The sequence below is a fragment of the Protopterus annectens genome, chromosome 9.part0 (assembly GCF_019279795.1).
Source record: "Protopterus annectens isolate FY-2018-M chromosome 9.part0, PAN1.0, whole genome shotgun sequence".
NCBI classification, from domain to species: Eukaryota; Metazoa; Chordata; order Ceratodontiformes; family Protopteridae; genus Protopterus; species Protopterus annectens.
Genome location: NC_056743.1, coordinates 992,001,689 through 992,024,187, shown reverse-complemented (window position 1 = coordinate 992,024,187; position 22,499 = coordinate 992,001,689). Strand labels below are relative to the sequence as shown.

Genomic DNA, 22,499 nt, shown 5'->3' with positions numbered 1-22,499 from the left:
CCCCCTTAATACAGAAGAGGTAATAAGAGATCTGGGGACTCAGGTAGAAGGTAATCTCTCCTTTGACAATCATATTGCCAAAGTAGTTAGGAAATCCTTCTATGTGGCCCATCTAATTACTAAAGTGTTCGCATCTAGAAATAAAGAGGTTATAGTGCCCCTCTACTCGTCACTCATCAGACCCATCATAGAGTCCAATGCCCCATTTGGGATGTACCTCACAAGACACTTCCAACAGCTGGAAAGACCACAAAAGTATCTCACCAAGAGGATTACTGGCCTCAAACATATGTCTTATGCAGCCCAACTGAAAAAACTCCGGCTGTACTCCGTGGCATATCGCTTACTCAGAGGTGATCTCTGCCTGACTTACAAAGCCATGTCCAACTCAGAATTGATGGACATGCTCCACCTAAAGAAATCCAAATCACTGTGAGCCACATGCTCTAGTGAGCTAAACCTCACCACAACAATAAATAGAACATGCTAGAGGGATAGATTCCTGTCACAGAGACTCCCCATGCTTTGGAACAAAATTCCAAACTACATTAGGCAGAGCCCCTCACTAACACTCTTCAAGAGAAACCTTGACGAATGGATGGGTAACAGAAGATACACCCATGGGATCACTTCATTGGCTCTGCTTGACAGAGGATCAGTTAATTAATTAATGGGGCGACGAAAGCCAACACACTCTGGCTAGGCTTATAAATGCCCTCGGGCAGATAGCCTAGTACCTACCTATGAACCTATATATTCATTAACTGCAAAATACAAATTGTGCTTCCACCCACCCCAGCCCTTTATCTTTTCTGTGGTCTCCTCACTTTTATATTTACTCCCATAATTCCTGCAGTATCAACTCTCAGTCACATGGTTACATATTAGGCAATAGGACTACAGTAACCTTCAGCCACCATCCAATCTGATTGCTCTCACATGCCTTCCTATGCTACATGAGTAGTCTGGGGCCAATTATATCACTTTACCTCATCTTTCACCTCACTGACTCATGCAGGCCACTCCCCTCATTCTAATACCCTCAGTCTAGCACCTGTAGTTCACTGCTTGTAGACATCAAATTATTCCACATGCATGAGTCACCTAACCCAAAGCAACTAGTGCTCCATGCAAAATATAAGGTCTACAAACATTCAAAAGACCTCCACAAATGCATCCATCTTTAATTCTTTCCCAATTTAGTTATACTATCAAATAAAGACCCCCTATCTGTCTACCACAAATTAATACTGTCCAGTGATGTCTATCTGCATCCTGGTTCTTTCCCAGTTAACCTTGCTTCAGTGATCTGAACAACAAAACTCAGCCTAGTCACAGTGCCTCCAGATTTACCCACATTAATGTAGATGCCCAGCTCCACTCTGACTCCATAGCTGAGAAACTCTGTCTTACTGGTTAAAATACTGACAAAGCATACAGTAATCAAAGTAGTCTAATATTATCCTACATCAGTACTATGAGCCTATTCAACAAAATTACCCTAGCTATGCATGGTTGACTGCCCATTTACTAGATATTCTGGCTGTTATGAAAACCTGGTTAAAGTCATGTATTGTGAATTTAAGAATTCAACTGTCAGGTCACATTATCTTCCAGTTAGACAGAACACATGAAGGAGTGGAAGATGTCCTGTCATATGCAGAAGTCATGTTTTGTGGCCTATTGGAGCCTACATAACTCTGTTTCATGTACGCTGATGATTTTGCTCCTGTGTCCCCCTAGAATCCCCTCCAATTATTTACTACAATCATCTTCCACCACATACTTAAGCTGACTTACTGTGCAAACATTTTATTCTGAATGTACATCTGCTTGCATCTTATCTCACTGTGGACACTTCTCATGTATAAATCTACTCCTAAAGATCCTTGTGTAAATTCTTTAGCAATGAACTAGTTAACATGTAAATATTTTGTGTATTCTCTGTCAAGACTTAAGCTATTTCACTTGTATGTAGCATTGTAAATGCTTTGCCATGAAGTGAAAATGTGATTTATGTGTGTCATTTTGTGCTATGAAATGATATATGGGTTCCTCTTCATAAAGTTTGCTTTGTTGACAGCTTTTCTGTTTGTCACATTTGGTCAATTATTCAAGTGACAGTGTTGGAACAAGATCACTGTAATAGTAGGATTGGAAAATATGCCCTTTCCTCACTATCACACAATCTCAGAAAACACTATGTTGTGATTTGCATGCTCCAAGATTATGTCTTGTGGTATGTGCATTTCTGTATGTCAGTATAGATTCATAGGTGTTTACTAGGCTAATGACCACACGGGCCTTTTTAAGCCTAGCCATGCATCCAAAAGCTCTGGCAAGTTCTGATAGTCTTGATAAGTGTAAGCAGGGGGTTGGGAGATGAAACATTTACAAGCAGGGGCCTGGGAGATAAACCATTTACAGGATGCCTGTGTCCATTAGATACATAGGTGCCAAACTAGGGATGAATTTTCTGTTCCCCATCCAGTTGTCCAGGTTACACTTCAATTGGATTAGGGATGAACTCTGCTTCATGTGGATGGGGAGCCTGTTCCAGAGAAGGAGTAGTCTCTGGGATATATACATGTCTCTCCAGCAGGTCCTATTTATATCACAGGCAAGGTTTAAGTCTTTAGAATGTGTAAGTCTCATGCTGTTTGATCTGATGTTGTCAATCTTCATTTAATCCTTGACATATGGGTTCAGCTCCAAACATCAGAACCATCTTGGCCATTACTACAGCTTGCTAGGACCAAAAAACTCTCAAGCCTAAGTTCTACCCAGAATGCTCCTCTCCAAAATAGCTCAGATCTCGTTGGCTGCTTCCTATGACAGATGTGTTGCCAATAGCTCTTGAGCTAAGTGAACTTTTTATATATTTTTGTGCCTTTTTCTACTTGGTAATGTTGATAATTTCTCTTGTTACAAAGTTGTTACTGTCACCTTATAGCTGTCCTTTTTAATTGCTCCTTGCCATTTCTCTCCTAAACACTTTGGCATTTTCTCTCATCTACCATCATTGGTAGCCTTTCTTTCCATACCTGTTGGTACCCTCTGCTGCCATGTTTGGTAGACTTATATTTTTATACCTTTCCTTTTCTCTTACTAAAAAAAAATGTGAATTCTTTTCTTAGTGTTTATTTCTCTTTCAGTATATTGTGTGTGTGTGTGTGTGTGTGTGTGTGTGTGTGTGTGTGTGTGTGTGTGTGTGTGTGTGTGTGTGTGTGTGTGTGTGTGTGTGTGTGTGTGTGTGTGTGTGTGTGTGTGTGTGTGTGTGTGTGTGTCTGTGTGTCTGTGTGTCTGTATACAGTCATGTTTACCTGTTTTTTTCTTGGTATCATGGCTGATAAAAGCAAAAGCACTTCTGGTTTCAAGAAATGCCTCAAGTGTGATCAAAAGGGCTTCCAAATTCGGGTGGACATTCTCTCTGTTTATTGCTTAGGCCTGGTGCACTTACAGGAAGATTGCTCTGTCTGTCATGGCTTCAGTCACTGGGCCCTGGTAGAAAGGAAAAACAAACTGATATTAGAAGGGTTGTTGAAATCTACCTTTGAAGAGGCTATTTCTAGTCAGGAGAAGATGGGCAAAACTGATATATCATTCCATTCTTCTTCTTCTTCTTGAAGATTGAAAAATCCAAGAAAAGAAGCAACTCGGTGCTGACTTCTCCTGCTGGTTTGACTACTAAGAAACTTAAAACTTTGGTTCCCTCTGTTACAGCAGAACCTGGACAGGCTTTAAAGGATGCTTCAACACCGTCCTCAATGCCAATAGTTTCCCACTCACTGGTGCCAAAGTTGTCAACACAGACTAAAAGCCAATCCTCTGATCTGATAGCCTTGGTATCACCTGTGTCCCAGGTATGGATGTCTATGGCACCCTTGTAAAGTGCTTAGACTGACCTAAGACCACTTACTCTCCATCCATTGACCCCTTTGCTGGTCAATTGCTAGTCCATTTTTGGAATGTACTAGATCCCCTTCAACCTAGTCTATTCGTTCCACCAGAAGTCTGACAGAAACAGATGTATTGAAATTGGTAGATCAGCTCCTAGCAGCGAAAGAAATTTCAGGTGTGTCCTCCATTCCAGCCCATTCTGCGGTCAAAACTCCTCCATCTTCGACCCCCACTAGTCTTCCTCCTCTGACCTCCTCTCAGGCTTTAGAGATTACTGGTATGACCTTACCAGTACTGGCTGCTTCGGCTCTAATGATACCTCTATCTCCAGTACTGATTCCAACCCTGAGTTCATCAGCCTTTTTGGATCCTGAGACCTCTCAGGGATGAAGCTGCACTGTCGGTTCCAAGGTGCAGGACTCCACTTGAGTTTTTTCGGATCCATCTCTGCACCTGGGAGCATCGGCATGTGTTAGTTCAAGCCCAGCTTTGGCTTCACAGGCTGTCTCTTCTGAGCGGGTGGAGACCACAGTTCTGAGGCAGTCCTTCTCAGTTCCAGGCTCTCTCCCCTCTTCGGGGCACCAGTTTTCCAGGCCAAGGAGAGGGCCCTGTCCTCTGTGAGCAGTCAGTTGACCCTGCAGTTGTCAGAGCAGATTATTGGCCCTTCCCCTCGTCCATTTCACTACCAAATCCAACACTGGGATAGCCAGCACCAAAGCTACAGGAGTCACCTGTTCAGGAACTAGGCTCTTCTGACACCTCTTCATATACTCCCACTGAAGAGGTTCCTCAGAAGAGAAAGTGTAAGATGAAACACTTAGATTCCCCAAAGGAATCCATCACAGAGGACACTGACTATGATGAAGAAGGTTCCCACAGTCACACCGAGAAGATGTTTTCTTAGGGGACATCCTTGAAATCCTTAAGTAGAGGGGTAGCTTGGACATCCCAACAACCCTCCTAGGAGGAATCAGTGTATTTACAAGCTTTTGGTACCCAACTTCTTGGGTGACCCCACCTGCTGATGAGCTCATTAAGTTGATCTCACAGAGGGTGTGGAAGGTTCCTGACACTATAGAACCCATCCCCAAGAGACCAGACAAAATTTTAACTGCTCCTGAGGATCATCAGCTTTGGTCGAAGGGACTGGCAGTATATGCCTTGGTGGCAGCGGTGGCTACAAAGAAGGAACTGGTGGATGAAAGTTCAAATATCCATCCTCCTTATACAATGTTTTGGGTGATAGATAGTTTTGGCAAGCTGGTTTACAGATCATTGACCTTTGCTTTACAGTCTTTAAACTTTATGGCACATTTCACTAGACTCCAAAGGGATCTGATTGAGGAGTTATCAGATACCCTGGCAGGAGATGTATCTGATGAAGTACACAGTAAGGTCACTTCTCAGTTGGCCATCCTAGAGTCCATTTCAAATTCATCCATGAGGGTCATTGCACATGCAGCTGAAGGGATGACTAGAGCAGCAGGATCGGGTGTAGCCATAAGGAGACACACCTGGATGCACCACTCAAGTCTTTATTTGTCAATGCTCCTGTTGAAATATCATCCCTTTTTGTCCCTAAGGTTCAAGACACCTTGTTCAGGTGTGAAAAGGATGGAAAGACTCTTTCTGCAGTGGTCATACATTTTTCTACCCCTCAACAGTCCTATTCCAGGAACCAGAGGAGTGGGAAAATATGGTTCAAAAATTCCCAGGGGCCTTTGCAGGACACATGTGGCTCTGGCTGTCCTCAGGGCAGAGGGGGAGCTTTAATGGAAGACACCATCCACATTGCAGAGGTGGTCCACAAAATCAGGGTTCCAGGGATACCTCCCCTGGAAAACCTTACTAGCGCTCCTGAAAGGAGGCCTGATTGCTTTCCTCTGGAAGCAGTCAGGGGGAGATTATCCTTGCACCAACATGCCTGGCTGAAGATAACCTCAGATGCTTGGGTGCAAAGGATTATAACCAGAGGATACAACATACCATTTCTTTCTCTTCCACACAACTCCATCAAAATCCAAGATGTTCCACTCAGTCAGACGGAACACCTACAGTTCTAGAAATTCAAAAACTGCTAGAAAAAAGAGTCATCCAAGAGGTCCCACCAGACCAGATAGAATCCACAATTTACTCAAGATTCTTTTTAGTGCCAAAGAAGACAGGGGACTGGAGGCCAGTTTTGGACGTAAGTGTTTTGAACAAGTCCGTTCGACAGACAAAATTCCAGATGGTCACGGTTCAGTCTATTTTCCTGTTTCTAGAGAAAGATGATTGGATGTGCTTGATAGATCTCCAGGATGCATATTACCACATAAAAATGGACAATCACTCCAGGAGATTTCTTCACTTCCAGCTGGGAGCTAGTCATTATTAGTTCAGAGCTCTGCCCTTCAGTCTCACCACAGCCCCCAGGGTGTTCACCAAATGCATGGCAGTAGTAGCAACTCACTTGAGACTGCAAGGATTCTGGCTGTTTTCATACTTAGATTTATTTATTTATTTATTTATTTAACATTTGTTGACCGGGAAAGTCAGACTAGGTTCCACAGATCCTGTTTTCAGCGGAGGCCCGGGGAGAAATGCTCCAGACGCATGTCTTTAGAATGTGGGAGGAAACCGGAGTACCCGGAGGAAACTCACAGGAACACAGGGAGAACATGCACGCTCCGCACAGAAGGCACCCCAGCCGAGAATCGATGACTGGCTCATTACCACTTCCACCAGGCATCTATTAGAACAAGCAAGAGACTACATTCTCCAGACCTGCGCCAACCTGGGGAATACTGTAAATTATGAGAAATCACAACTGACTCCACCCCAAACTTTGGAATTCATAGGAGCGGTACTGAATACCAATACTTGCATAGCCTCCCTTCCTTTTCTAAGATTGCAAAATATCAAGACCCAAGTGAACAAGATTGTCAAAAACAAGAGAGTAGCCACAGGACTAGTCTTGCAGGCCTTAGGTTTAATGGCAGCTGCCAATACATTAGTCCCTCTAGTAAGATTTCACATGAGAATTCTACAGTGGCTTCTAGCATCTCAGTGGTCCATACTGTATCCGATAATGTCAGATTTTGATTACCAATCATTGCAAGAGAGACCTAGCTTGGTGAATTGAATCAGGCAAAATCCTCTTGGGCCGTCCCTTTCTCCCATCTCAACCCCAAGCCATAGTGACCACGGATGCCTCCCAGATAGGGTGGAAGGGCATTGTCTGGGCAAGATGGTCCAAGGCACTTGGTCCCCCATGGAGGCCAACTTGCATATCAATGTCCTGGAGATGAGGGCAGTGCTGTCAGCACTGCAGGCCATTCAAACTGTTCTCCCCCTGGGAAAGATTGAGATTCAAACAGACAATATGTCAGTAGTTTGGTTCATCAACAAGCAGGGAGGAACCAAGTCTTATCCCCTTTGTCAAGAAGCTCTCAAAGTTTGGCAGTGGGCAATCTCTTCCAACTGCTTTCTGATAGCAATGCATATTCCAGGGAATTCCAATGTGATAGCAGACAAAGTGAGCAGATGCATTCTCCTGCCTCATGAGTGGTCTCTCAATCCCAAGATGGCAGAAAAGATTTTTTGTTGCTGGGGCCAGCCTTGCTGCAACCTATTTACATCACCCCTGAACAATAAGTGCAGTAACTACTTTGCCCTGGTTCCCCCTCCGGGGGAGTTTCCAAGAGATGCTCTCCTACTTACTTGGCCCTCTGGACTCCTTTACGCCTTTCCCCCATTTCCACTAATTCCTCAATTTCTAAAGAAGGCAATCAGATTGAAGAGCAAGGTAATCCTCATTGCTCCTTTCTGGCCTCAACAAATTTGGTTCCCCTTTCTTTGACCTTATCTGATTCAGTGACAGTGGACTCTGGACTGAGATCCAGATCTCCTATCTCATCCAGAAGGATTAGTTCACCCAAACCTTCAAAACCTCAAGCTCACGGCTTGATTTCACCAGTTCCATTGATTGCCAGGTGTAATAATTTTTCTTCTCCAGTTCATAAGATTCTGTTGGTCTCCCATACACCTTCCACCAGCAAATGTTACAATAGCAATTGGAAATGATTCTCCTACTGGGCTTGTTATAATGACATTTATCCCTTCTCCACCCCTATCAGCAAAGTTTTAGAATTCTTAGCTTTGCTCTTTGAAAAAGGAGCCTCTTCCTCTACTATAGGGTTCAACCAGCAGATAATTCAAATTTTCATAATGGGTTTAACGAATACTCATTAATTTCTCATAAAATTTACAAAATGTTCCTAAAAGGCACCTTGATGTTAAGACCTCTGTATAAGGATCCATTTGCACCTTGGGATCCAACTTTAGCATTACAGACTATAATCCATTTCCCTTTTGAGCCTGCTGCCAACTGCAACCTGAAATTGTTATCTTGTTAAACTATCTTTCTGGTCACTATCACTTCTGCCAGAAGAATTTTGGAAATACAAGCCTTATCTTGCAAATCACCATATTTAATATTTCACAAAAACAGGGTCTCGTTGAGAATGAACCCTTCCTTTTTACCAAAAGTAGTGTCAGAAGCAAATATCAATCAGACAATCAGTTTGCCAGTATTCTTTCCAAATTTCTCAAGCAAAGGTGAATACTGCTTGCATTTATTGGATGTGCATAGACAATTATGCTTCTATCTTCATAGAACAAAAGACATAAAACTGAACTAACTGTTTATTTCCTTTTCAAGTACCAGAATGGGTAAGCCAGTATCCAAGGTTACCTTATCTAGATGCCTGAAAGATTGTATATCCTTTATATGCAACAAGATAAAATTTGAATTGTCTTGGCCTGTTAGGGCACACTCTACTAGAGCCATAGCTACTTCAGCAGTTTTTCATTCTAAAGCATCCATGGATGAAATCTGTGCAGCAGCAACATGGGCTAGTCAATATACCTTTATCATGCACTGCAAATTAGATTTGGTCTCTAGGGGAAGAGTGTCATTTGGTTCAATGATGCTTAGGAATATTCTTCCTGAGTATACCCAAGATCTAAGGTAGCTGGGGACTCTGTCCCATATGTCAAGGATTAAATGAAGATTGACAACATCAGCTAAAGAAGTTATGTACTCACCATAATGTTCCATCTGTGTTGTCCATCTTCATTTATCTTGACTCCCCACCCTCCAGCCCCCTTCCATTCAGCCTCTTTTGGTGGAACAAATTTTGGTCCTGTGAATTTTTTAATTTATGACACCAGAATTGGTGTCTATAAAGGTGTTATGAGGATTATATTTCTGTCCTTTTCTATCTGCAAACTCAATCTGAGGTATTTTGCAGGGAAGCATTCTGGGTAGGACTTAGGCTCGAGAGTTTTTTTGTCCTCGCTAGCTGTAGTAATAGCCGAGACGGTTCCGATGCTCGGAACCGAACCCATATGTCAAGGATAAATGAAGATGGACTGCACAGATGGAATGTTAGGGTGCGTATCTAACCTCTTTTTTTTTTTGCAGATATGCAAATCGATGAGAGTGTGGTCTGACAATGCCTTGTATGCCAGGAATAGGAGACAGAATACAGGAATAGGGCCTTGAGGCAGTATGCATAGGATATGTTACTTATGCCCTGTATTCTTTTAGTGAGGAACCTCTGTGGTTGTTCTAATATGCATGGTTAGGTACATATCAAAGGGAGCATTGTACTCAGTGATAGGTCTGATGAATGACAAATACAGTGGAACGATGACTTCCTTGGACCTAGATGTCATACCTTTGTTTATAAGTTGCACAACATAGAATGATTTCTACACAACTGTAGACACGTAATGATCAAAGGCTAGATTGCTGTCTATGTGTATGCCCAAATCTCTGACTATTGGGTTAGCTCTTAGAGGTGTGCCGTCACTATGATAGTTACCAGGGATGGATGACTTTCCAAAGCATACTATTATGCATTTCTTGGCATTTAGTTTTAGTCCATGGCTCTGACAGCAGTTATTTGTCTGTGTCAGTCTCTCCTATAGAACATTTGTGTCCATGCATTATTCAATGACAGCTGCTAATTTGTAATCATCTGCAAATTTAGTCAGCCAGAGGCCAATGACATTGGCCTTGACTTCAGAGAAGTAAATGTCAAAAAAGAGTGGTCCCAGAACCTATCCCTGAGGGACTCTGCTTGTGGCTGGCCTCTTTGTAGAGGTGGACTCCCCAATTCTAACTTCCTGTGACCTGTCTGTGAGCCAGCTGGCTATCCACTGGGTGGCACAAGGATTTCTACCTAATCTCTTGAGTTGTCAACAATGCGAGTGGGGTATTGTGTCAAATGCCTTGATCAGGTCAAGGTAGGCAGCGTGAAACATTTTGACTTCATCCACTGCTTGGTGACCTTCTCAAAGAAGTCCACCAGGATTACTTGGTATGACCCACCCTTGACAAAACCAAATTGGTTTGGGTCCAGTGTTTAGAGGTTTCCTTTGTCATTACTGATCATTTCCACAATAATTTTTTCCATGTCTTTGCATATGAGACTAGTGAGACTTATGGGTTTGTAGTTTCTATGGTCTGTAGATGGCCCACCTTTGTGTAGAGGGATGACTGTTGCTGTTCTCCATTCATGAGCCACAAAGCCTGTTTAGAGGCTACAGTTAAATAGCAATTCCAGAGGGCCTGATAGGTCATGTTTCATGCTATTTAGAAGGCATCCTGGGATATTGTCTGGGCCCATTGATGCAGTGTTCTTGGCCTTAGATAGAGCATTAAGGACCTGTTCCCTATTGAAAGCAGGGGGAGTTATATTTGATGGCATTTCTTGAGGGAAGGTTGAGGGGGAGAGAGGGGTAAAGTTGGAGCTGAATTTTTTGGCCAATGGATTTGCTATATCTTCTGGCTCATTATAGGTGGCTCCATTAACAATAAGCTCTGCGCACAAATGTGAATTGCCTTTGAGGTTGTGGACATAGCTAAAGAATGCCTTACAGTTGTCCACAACATCAAAGGCAATCCACATTTGTGTGCAGAGGTTGTGGGCAACTGTAAGGCATTCTTTAGCTATGCCCACAACCTCAAAGGCAATCCACATTTGTGTGCAGAGCTTATTGTTAATGGAGGTTGTGAATTGCCTTTGAGGTTGTGGACATAGCTAAAGAATGCCTTATAGTTGTCCTTGGCCTGGGAGGGCAAATTTACCTCAAATTTGGCATTGGTAAACTTTATTTGTCCTCTGAGTTGTTTTAGTTTGATGATAGTGCTTTTATCCTGCTAGGTGCTGCACCTCATATTTTTTGCCATGATTTTCTTCCTTCTATTATATAGCCTATGGCTTGTTTTTTTAATTAGTTCTGCTCTTCTACCTGGTGGGTACAGCTGCCTCTGTGCAGCTATTAACATGCTTGTATAGGGTTTCTGTGAACAGTTCTGCATAGGCAGCAGTGTTCTCAGTGTCTACAGGGGCTTGACATTTTTCCAGGTTATCACTTAATAGTAGGAAATTAGCCTTAGAGTAGTTCTTGAATATTCCAGGTTTAGCTGGGGTTCCAGCTTTTATTTTTACTTCAAAGGAGACCATTTTATGGTCTGACCTTACCAGAGAAGACATTACACTAGGGGTGTGCAGCACTCTCCCATATTAGTGAAGGCCAGATCCAGTATAACTGCACCCCTGGTTGGTGTATTGAACTGGTGCAGGGGGTTTGTGTTTACAAAATCCAAGAATCTCTATGCCTCTATGTTTGCTGTCATATATGATTCCCAGTTAATAGTGTTGGTAATTAAAGTCACCCATGAATATGGTATTGGGTTGGATGGGGAGTGTTTTCAGTAAGTTTAAATACATGATATGGGTTTCCTGGATCATAGAGGGTGACCTATAGCTTGCAAGGAAGTGATATTGGATTTTGCCTATGGGAATTGAACATGGAGAAGCCCAAATGCATTGTCCTATTTGACCAATCTTGCGGTAGTACTTTCAGTTTGCCATTGACTAAAAAAGGCAGTATGGGGGGCCAATGTTTTAGCTAACATTCAAAAGCCTTGATGGGAGAGGTGCAGACCATCCCTGGCAAAGCAGCATGGTCTGTTGACCTTCCATGCTGATAAATATTTCACCCCCTTAGAATGACACCAGAAATTAAGCCAATTATTAAAGTCAGTTATCTTTTCTTTGTATTGTGGCATCATCCTTGGAGAAGGTAAAATTCTGCTCAGTGCTAGGTTCATACCACCTGGGACACATATTCCAAGAGCTCCATGATGTCTCTCTTCATATAGTCCAGGGAGGTTATGTCTCAGGTCACTTACACCCACATGGACTATGACTGAGTCATACTGATACTTGTGATCCAGTGACCTGAGTGCATGTGTAATGTGATAGGCAACTGACCATGACTTTCAACTTAGTCAGCCTGATGACAGGGACATCAGTGTGTCTCACAATGGAGTCTCCAATTATCAGAATGTTGGATTGTGTGGTGGCTTGCCTTATAGGCTTAGAAGTACAGACTCCATGAGATTATGCTGTATGTGTTGATGTGGGTGGTGTTTTAAAAGAGTGCATTTGGGGCTCCTGAGGATATTTATTATGTGTACTTCATCTAGAAGGTCTTTGGGGTTTTGGAAGGTTACATATAAGACCTCATCATATGTAGGTCTATGTTTCTGCTTTGAATTGTGTGTGATGGGTGTAGCATGTACACTACTGACACGCTTATTGACATTAGGAGTGCTATTATGTGAGAGCTTTGCCTCCAGTGACATTGCATAAATACATCTCTCACATACCATATCAGTTTGTTTGAGAATTAACTGGTTGTCAGTTAACATGAGGCAATTTGTACATTGCCTCAGGATGCCCTTATCCACCAAGCTGGTAATGTTGATAGTGTGAATGTTACTATCCATGGCAACAACCTCTTTTTATTGATAAGACAGTTGCAGTGAGAATATAAAGTAATGTCAGGATTATCTGGTTTACAACTCTTAGTGCAGTGCTCATCACTACAAACTACTTGCCCTGTGTGCAACAAGGTATTGCTGAAATTTCAATGGTGGTTTTACAGGAAAAATGTCAACTCAAGCTGTCTGTGGCTGTACAGGCCACTGCAAAACACTTGAGGGGAAGCTAATAAGTAGACCCTGATGATTTATGGATGAAGTATTTAGGCAGATATTCTGAAGTTTGAAACAAATCAAGTAGTACTTACTGAAAATAATTAGTTTGTCAAGAATGATGAAAAGAGAGGAGTCACGTGAATAGCTACTGCCTGGTTACTACTAGTGCTGGTCTCAACACAGATACAATGCTCTTTTGCTTCTTCTCTCACCAGAAGCAAAACAGTAGCACCAATCCCTAGATGAGAAGCAGGCCACAGCCTGTTTGGTGATCTCCTGTCTTGTCCCAGATGCTGCAAGGATCTCTAGGCTTCTTGTAGCTTTTTCCTGGTAGATACCGTGAACAGCAACCAGACCAATGAGGAAGGTCAAACACAGACACTCACTGCCCAACCAAAACAGTCAGGAATCAATGCACTCTGCTCCTCTCACCAGGAGCAAAATGTAAGCACAAATTCCAAGCTGGCACCTGTGAAGCAGTTATTAGGCTTTCCAGTGATCAACAGTCTTCAGGAAATAATGTCACTCTGTTCCCTCTCTAACCAGGAGCAAATCAGAAGCTCTAATCTCTAGATGATTACTGACAGGCAGAATGTGAGTTCTCCAATAATTGGTGGTCTTGGGGTAGATGCTGCAGATTTTAAAGGTAAGATGGACAAAGTAGGTTAATATCCTAAGAGCTGCAGTGTGCACTACGCAGTTAGATATGCATAAGGGGGTAACTTAAGCAACTCAGTGGGTGTTGCTTCTGCAACCAATCAACCAATACGAGAAGTGTGACAGAGCCATAGAGATACAGAGCCACAAAGCCAATTTCAATAAAAAGCATTCTAAATAATAATAATAATAATAATGATAATAAATATAAAACAGTCAAAATAAGGTAAAACACATACTAAGCTGTGTCTAAAAAAGGTTCTTCACTATACATCAAAACAGCAAACTTAGCCCTAAACAAGTTTAGGCAGGAGTCAAACAATCTACGCAACACAGTGCATCCGTGTCAACCTAATTCTTCACACATGTTGTAATAGCTGCTGTATTTGGTGGCCATTTTCAAAACTGCATACCCAGGCTTATTCAAACACCTTCTACTTAATCTCCCCACCATTTACAGGTCTACAACATTTTCTTATTCAAGCCGTTCTCTATCACCTATCTAAACAAACTTCCTAAAATCAAAGACAGGTGCACAGGTTCCCTGATTCTTTCTTGCTGACTCTTTTCCTTTCTTTCTAAACATCTTGGTCAATTATTCCATCTAAGAAAACTATGTTCTTTCTATTTGGAAAAGGCAGATTATAATTACTTTCCACAAAAGCAGCTCTGACAGTTCGTATAACAGTTTCCATCTTATTGTCCTTCTTTGCCATATATAAAAGATCGTGGAAGAATGTATACATTATCAGTTACTTCACCATCTCCTCCAAAACAATGTTCTTTTTGACTCCTCACTTGGATTTCAGTACATTCACTGTACAGAAAATATCCTACTGAAATTCACCTCCAGATATGAAGTTGGAAAGTAACAGAACTGAAACTTGAAGAGAGCATCAGGACTGTATTTTTCAATATCACTGAGGCTTTTGACACAGATATTAACAAGCTACTACTACACATGCATTCTATCCAAATGCTGACCAAACAGTCCATCCAGTGGTTCAAAAAGCACCTCCTGTACCAACCCAAAGCATCACGTTGGGTGTTGCAACCTCTCAGCACTTCACCTCACCGCACTCCAGGAAATCCCTCCAGGCTTGATGCTCAGGTCCTTACTCGTATCATGTTGTGCAGACAGTCCTACAGTTTACTTCTCCTTTCTGACTCCACAATCATTAAACATCAAGACAGCTTCATCAAAGGGCAATATTAGTTGCAGGGCTTCATGGTGATTCCCAGCTCCAATAAAACTAAGCTTCTGTCTGCCACACCACATTAATTTTAACACACTCGTCGATACCTTCTTGGTGTCCATAATTACTGCAAATTAAATTATGATTACTAGCCAAAACTTGAGACTCCTATCATCATCATCATCAGCCACAACCACCAAAAAACTGAACTCCACTTTTGAGTCTAAAATCTTCCTTAATAACTCCACTGGGGAAGCCACTGTCCATGCATTCCTCATCTCTAATCTAATCTACAGAACCAAAATGTTTACTGACCTCCTCTCCATTTATTTGTTAATTATGATCATACCCATAATAATATTTGTAGATTCCTTACCAAGCTTCCATATTATTCTCATTACTGCATATCTCTAACTGTCCTTACTCTACATCCTACAGCTAATTCTTTCACCTTGGCTTTGCCTTCTCTGTCTTACCTAAACTTCAGTCTGTCTCTGCACTCCTTATTTAGCTAGTATCCTCACTGTGACATTTACTCCCTTCCAATACTAATTTTCTAGCCAGGGCTGCCACTTATGAAAAATCCAGAAATCTGAGTTGGCATAGGCAGAATATAAATTATGGAACAAACTGTCTCAGGCCATCAGGCATTCTAGCTCTCACTACACTTTCAAATAGTCCCTAAAATGTCATCTACCTTAACAATAGCATTGTCCTTGGCAAGTCACCTAATTCACTGAGCCACCTCCATGGATTGCATCTACAGCCAAATGGTTTTATCAATGGTCCTCTTAAATTGGCACAATCTGTCCAAACATTAAGCTCTACAATCATGCATTCCTCCTCTAATCCTTCCCCAGTCATCTGTATCTCATTATTTGTCAGTCATTTCATTTGTTCTGTTCTACACAATCATCCTTCTTTTAAACTACCATCCCTGGAAAAAATAACTGTCCTTCTCTCCCCCAACCTGTGTGTATCACTGGATTGTCTAAGGTGTATTTTGCCTCTCTGATAGCCTGTCCTGCCTGTACCCACCTTTTTTCTCCTGTTCTCTCTGGATTAGTAATCCTGTCCTGTACTAGTGAAACAATAGTCTCATATTTTGTACTTCTAAGAAACTGAGTATAAAGGATTAGTCCAGATAAAATCACTTTAGCTAGCAGATCTAGGAGACTCGACTCTCTCTCTCTGATACCCTCCATGTGGGACGAATAATGACACCTTGTTGAAGTTCTCAGTAGTTTATTCAGTTAAACAGGTGGATGGATGAGTGTTCTTGTTCTAATGCTCCAACAACCCATCTTGGAAGCAGTTACAAGAGCCAGAGCTCAAGATGGATTGGGGAAAATGAAGTCCCCCAGGGATCGCTTCCCCCAGCTCTTCTGGGAAGAGTCTCAACTTCTTAGCTCAAGAAATTTGGACAAAGCCAAAAGTAATGGGGGAACAAAGGTCCCAAAAATTGGGACAGATTTTAAATATTGCTCTTATAAACTTAGAAAGTTGCTAGAATAAAAGGATATGTTTTAGCATGAATTCTCTGAAGGATATGAAGTCTGAAGCTCAAATGTATGTCATTATTTAGTGACTTCATTCCACGGTGATTTGCTGAGAAAACACAAATTTAATGAGTAACAGAACAAAAATATTCGTTAAAATCTGGACAGTTGAGAGGTACTAGAGTGCTGTTGTTGCTATTTTTCATATGATAGACAATGTCCAAGTACCAGTGCTCACAGGTAGTGCAACTGTCTGTCCCCAAAAGCTGAAACAGCTCAGCTTCTGCTAGCATTGTCTTGTACTGCTGTTCCACAGTAAGGGAATGAAGCATCACGGCTGGCAAAATAAAAATACAATTATTTGTGGGTCATGCACATAGCATGGCTCCAACTGGATCCTGTCTAATGGGTCAGGTGAGGACCCCTTGCCATCTATCCCAGCAGGATGAGTTCTGGAAGAAAATCAATGTCAAGTGAATCTGAAAATGAATAGTGACAGAGATGAAGCCTGCATGGGACAAAAATAGTTCCACCCGGGGACAGAAAATTATTTAAAAAAATGTAGCACCTAAAGATAAATGCACTGGGCTGACATAAAAGATCCTTAAACTGGGAGTATGTCAAGGCCACCAGCTTCAATATCTAGGATGAATGAAGCAAAACCCAGGCCACCACTCACAGCTCAAAAGCATATCATGACAAGGCTGCACCGCTGCTTTGTCTGGGCAAGTTTAAAAACATGGATAGTTTGGTTACCTTCAGATTAATTAGTATTTTGTACAGTTCAGTCCATTTTGTTAGTTCTGTTATATTTAACTTCTAATCCTACATACATCCTAGCTTGTTTACATGTAATACCCATGATTTGTAGTGCAACTAGCCTAATTGAAGAAAGCAGAAAATAAAGAATAGTACTTAGAATATTAACTACCCCAGTATGTGTGAATGTTTCAAGGCTTATACCTATTCTGAAAAACAGTAGGCTATCATTCAATAACCAGATGTGATGTTTGCTTTAAGTGATTACATATCACCCAGCCTGATGATATATGATAATGAACACCGACTCAGAAGCACACTCTGCTGTATTATACACGGGCTGATGTTTTATGGGGGACACAAAATTATATGAGTAAAACAAATAATGTTACATTAATTCCATTTTTTTTTCTTTTCCAGGAAAAAGCAGTAATTGAAATGATACACAGAGCAACATGGACAGAAATTCCTGAAGAGCAGTCTTTAGCGGCAGTGAAGCAAAGCACAAGAAAATACGTATGTGAAGCTGATGCCTTGTTTCCTAATGGGCTTTCTGAACAACAGACAGACACAGAAAAGCTCAGAGACAAACAGTCCCCAGAAGTCAGCCAGGAGCTGAAAACAACATCCCAAAACAAGGATGACAGTTTGCCTAGAGAATGGGAAAAGCCAAACACAGATGCAGTGGAAAGCACAGCAATACCCATAGCAAATGTCTTGCACAAAGAACACTTGGAGTTTGAAGACCAAGGTAGGGGTGTTCAAGATCATAAAACTTGTGTACAAGGCTCAATAACAGGAAAAGCACAGCACACGCAAGGAGAAGCAGCCACTAAGGAAGATGGGAATGAAAATGCTAAAGGACTTGGTGAAAATGTCGCAGCCACGTCTGCAAGTTACATAACTAAAAAAGGACAGAAACAGCCCAAAATAAATTTGTTAACTGAGAATAAAGAGGAAGATTGCCGTATGGAGAACATAAGACAAACAGAGAATGTGATAGATGCCAAGGTAAATCCAGACAGAAACACATGGGATGAAACACCATGCCAAGCAACTCCAGAGAAACAGGCTATAGAATCTTCTTACTTACAACATGATAATTCCTTAGATGAAAATATCCAGCAGGAAGAAGATGTTGGAAATGAAGAAAAGAACATAACCTCCGAAGAACAGGAAGCATATGAGGCTGATATGAGTGAGGTTCTGGAGTCACAGGAAGGGATTACAAAGGAGTGTGGAGAACAGAATGCAATCAATAAGACTGAAACTGAGGTAGAAATTGGAAAGCAAAGTGAACATGGAGGAAAGTCCATTGAGAAGATGGAACTTTTTAGTGCAGACAGTGCAAAAACATTACAAAAAAAGGGTGTATATGAAACTTTCATTGGAAACTGGTTGACATGGGGAAAAGTGAAGACGTCTCCTGGAATGAACAGTACACTTGTACATGAAGAGACGACACATGACAACAGAGTAGGTTCTGAGAGGGAAGAAATAGAAAATACATCAGTATGCTCTGAGGGTGAAGAAATAAAAAATACAGTAGTAGGCAATGAGAGGGAAGAAACAGCACTGCAGAGTCACAGTCAGAAGTCTCTTACACGTGAAGACCAGACGAGCTTTACTGAAAAAGACAAAATGAATGAAACTGGAAATAATCTAGAAGAGAGCAGAGTACTAATTATTACAGATGGAATTATATCCACAACAGTTGATGTAAATACTGATGGAAGTTTGTACCAAGGTAATCATGGGAAAGATACAACAGGAATCACAACTAAATTAATTAGCCAGGACCTAGATCAAAACAGTTGTAAGGAAACAGAGGAGAGCTTTGTACAGGATGTTTTATCAGGAGAATCGTCATATGGAAATGACAGTTCTGAAGCAAAGACTAATGACAGTCATGCAACAAGGGATGGCGGGACCCTCAATATGATTGAGAAGTTGATCAAGAAAGTATCCATGAGAAGAAGAAGTCAGGAGTATGGAGAAAGTAAGCAACAAGAGAAAGAATCTCTTGAAGTTATAGATGGCAGATCTAATGAATCAAGTCTGGGCATCCTGAGGTTTGATCCCAGGGCCACCATTGAAGAGATGTTTGTCAAAGCATCCTTAGAAGCTGAAGCAGCCAAAGAAGAGAATTCTGATGATGATGTAATGCATGACTGTTTGGAGAATATAGAAGGAGTAAAAACTCATGCCAACCAGATTTTGGTAGATGACACCAGCCACGGTGATGGAAAAGCTTACCTTAGATTGGAACATTCAGATAATCACCAGCCAACATATCCCCCTGGAAATATGGCTTTCAGTTGTAAAACTTCAGAACAGGAAGATGTTTCCGCAGACATAGATGAAAATTCCCTTGAAAACACAATGTCACAGAATAAAATTTCAGTTGAAAGTGATACATCACTACAGAGAAATCCATCCATGACCAGTATTATGGGGTCCCGGGAAACTTTAAAAAGAAGGAAAAGTAGTAAAAGGTTCACAAACAGTGGTGATACTTGTAGGATTGCTTAATTATAAATTGTGCCTATAAATTAAGACTTGTAATATAGAGATGCAGGAAACAATGACTGGAGTTCAGTTGCAAAGCTGGATGGCATACGGGGTAATTTGTGGGGACCCATGTGTGGAAAAGAACTCTTCTTTCCTATATAATTATGCAGTTATACAACATGTAGGATAGAACTGGCACTGTTGGCGTAAGCACCATTTAAGCTGTTCTACACAGAAGGAAAAAAAACCCCACAAAATGTGCATTTTTATCCTCTAACAGAGAATGTAGCAGACATTTTTTTTTACAGGCAATATTTGCTTGAATCCAAGGAGTAGTGAACAGCACAGATTACATCAGCTATTCTCCATGGAAGAGTATGAAGGAAGAAAAACAAAAGCAATAAAACTTTATATATATATATATATATATATATATATATATATATATATATATATATATTATCCTCATATATGTGGGTTTCGATCTCAGGGTGTCCCAAGCGGGACTACTACCTTATTTGTCTAAATTATGTATAATGTTCGGTTATTGTGTGCTTCATATTGATAAGATACAAATACACTGACTCTGTCATTCAGTCATGCTGCATGCACTTTTAGATATGTAAATGTATATTTTTTGTATGTATGTCTACCTGTGCATACATTTACTGTCAAGGAAGACATTCAGAAATCTTTTACATTATACTTTTATTTTATTGTAAATGTATATACTGGACTACATACTGCATTATATGCTGTGTAATACATTTCACCTTTTGTCATTTCCACCTTGAGTTTCCCTTTCATCCAGCTGGAGTATATTTCTCAACTTATATGTGACAAACCCTTTCCAGAAAAAAAGGCAGGATCCAAACATGAAAGAGCATTGCGGGTCTGAGATTAAAATGAATTAAAACGGAAGCCATTTTAGATGATGGTTGGTGTACACCACTGCTCTACAGTCACATTGGTGGTATGGCTGTATTCTGTTTTGAGTGCAGCAATGCATTTGGCACATGATCTGCAGGGTGCATAATCTCTGCAGTACAGGGATGTCCTGTAAAGGCAAACTGCAATCCTTATTCAAGCACATACACACAATGGTCACCAAGATGTAATAGTGCAGCACAGAGTATTATTTTTGTTTTCTCCAGAGATCTTTTCAGCCCAGATAATCAGTATTCCAGCCCAGACTCAGGCCATCCCATTACAGCTATCATCCCTACTGAATACTGTGCAAGACTTCAGGCTCTGTATATTCACTGTATTAATTCCATTATATTCTGTCAATGCTTTAGACATAAGCATAAGGCTTAATGATAATGATGTACAATAAAGCAGGTGAAAATGGGGCACAGCTACCAGAAACCTGTCAGGACTGGGACTGGGGAGATATTTGACCTCCCTCATTTGGGACCCATCCATCCACCCACAGCCTCTTTTTCCATTTTCACACATGGGGTTGGGGTGTCACTTCAGCAATGACTACCATCTAGAGTCAAGGTTCACACCATGGGTGATTATCTCTGCCTTGATTGTTCTTCCATACCACACACTCCCACACATACTCACACCTGTGGCCAATTTAGAGTGCCCAGTTGACCTACTAGATGTCTTTCAAATGTAGTAGGAAACAGGAGCACCCATAGAAAATCCATGTGAACACAGGGAGGGTATGCAAACTCTGTATAGAAGGCATCCCAGCTGAGAATCGAACCAGAGAACTTCATGCTTGAAGAAGCAGTGCATTTGGCTGCATGACTTTGCCGTCTCTCTCCTTGAGTACCATTGTGATTTGATTCCTTTTGTAGTGCAGAATGTGAGCAACACACGGGCCTTGGATTAGTATAATAATGAATCACTACTGAGTTTTCTATTCTGTGTCATGTTGATTCCCTGCTTGTCTTAAAACACTAAAAATACCATTTTAAATGCTCACACAGACTCCACAGGGAATACATGACTAACAAATACAGACATATAACTATGAATGTGACAGTTAATTATGTAATGATGATTCCATATATGAATTTCTAATGATGTATACATGCAGAACTTAAAGCTGTATTCCTTGGATTTCCCCTGAAAAGGGGTAGTGGTCATGGTGGGAAGGCATCAGTAAGTAAAATGCAATTATTAAATACTTATCTTTGCTTCTGTTCTCTGCTCGGTGAGTTATTGACAGTTGTTATCTGTAGTCACTAAGTGACCATGATGGTTAGATTGCATGAGTCTTTTACAAGAGAAAAATACAAATTTACACATAACACAAAAGCTTCTCAAGTAGGCTGACAAGTTGTGAGCCCATTTGCTTCCAGAAAAAAAGATAAAAGTGGTAAAAGTGGGTAGTAACTAGAAACCAGAACTGAAGTCAGAAAAATGTTTTGTACTTATAACCTTATAGTGCTGCCCCACCCTATTTACAATGCACCTGACCTGTGTCATCATCTTCACACACACACACACACACACACACACACACACACACACACACACACACACACACACACACACACACACACACACACACACACACACACACACACACACACACACACACACACACACACACACACACACACACACACACACATATACAAAGTTAAGAAGCATACATACTGTTTTCTGCTAATAACATTGGCTGTAGATGATTGTCACTATTGAAGTGATATCCTGACTGCATGTGCAAAAATGGGAAAAAGGAGTTATGGATGGATGGACTCTGCATAAATAGTAGATTGTGTACACAAATCTATTTTTAAAACTGAAAATTGTTTTTTCTAATTTTTGTTTTCTGTTCTCTCTCAGTGATATTGTTCATGAGACTTTGAAAAAATATATCCCTTCATGTTGTATTTTTAGCTCTGCTGCACTGATGACCATCTAGCTTTGCTTCCCAGTTACCCTACCTATCCATTT

At 41.1% G+C, this 22,499-nt stretch overlaps 1 protein-coding gene across 2 annotated transcripts in view; it reads left to right on the top strand.

Annotated features, from left to right (window-relative positions):
• The window catches only part of LOC122811722 (leucine-rich repeat flightless-interacting protein 1-like), a 316,301-nt gene extending 294,568 nt beyond the window's left edge, over positions 1-21,733 (top strand). For both annotated transcript variants that reach the window (XM_044083758.1, XM_044083759.1), the window contains one exon: positions 17,490-21,733. In XM_044083758.1, the coding sequence (XP_043939693.1) occupies positions 17,490-19,601 (2,112 nt within the window). In that variant the 3' untranslated portion in view covers positions 19,602-21,733. The remainder of the gene's footprint in view (positions 1-17,489) is intronic.
• The last annotated feature ends 766 nt before the right edge of the window (positions 21,734-22,499 follow it).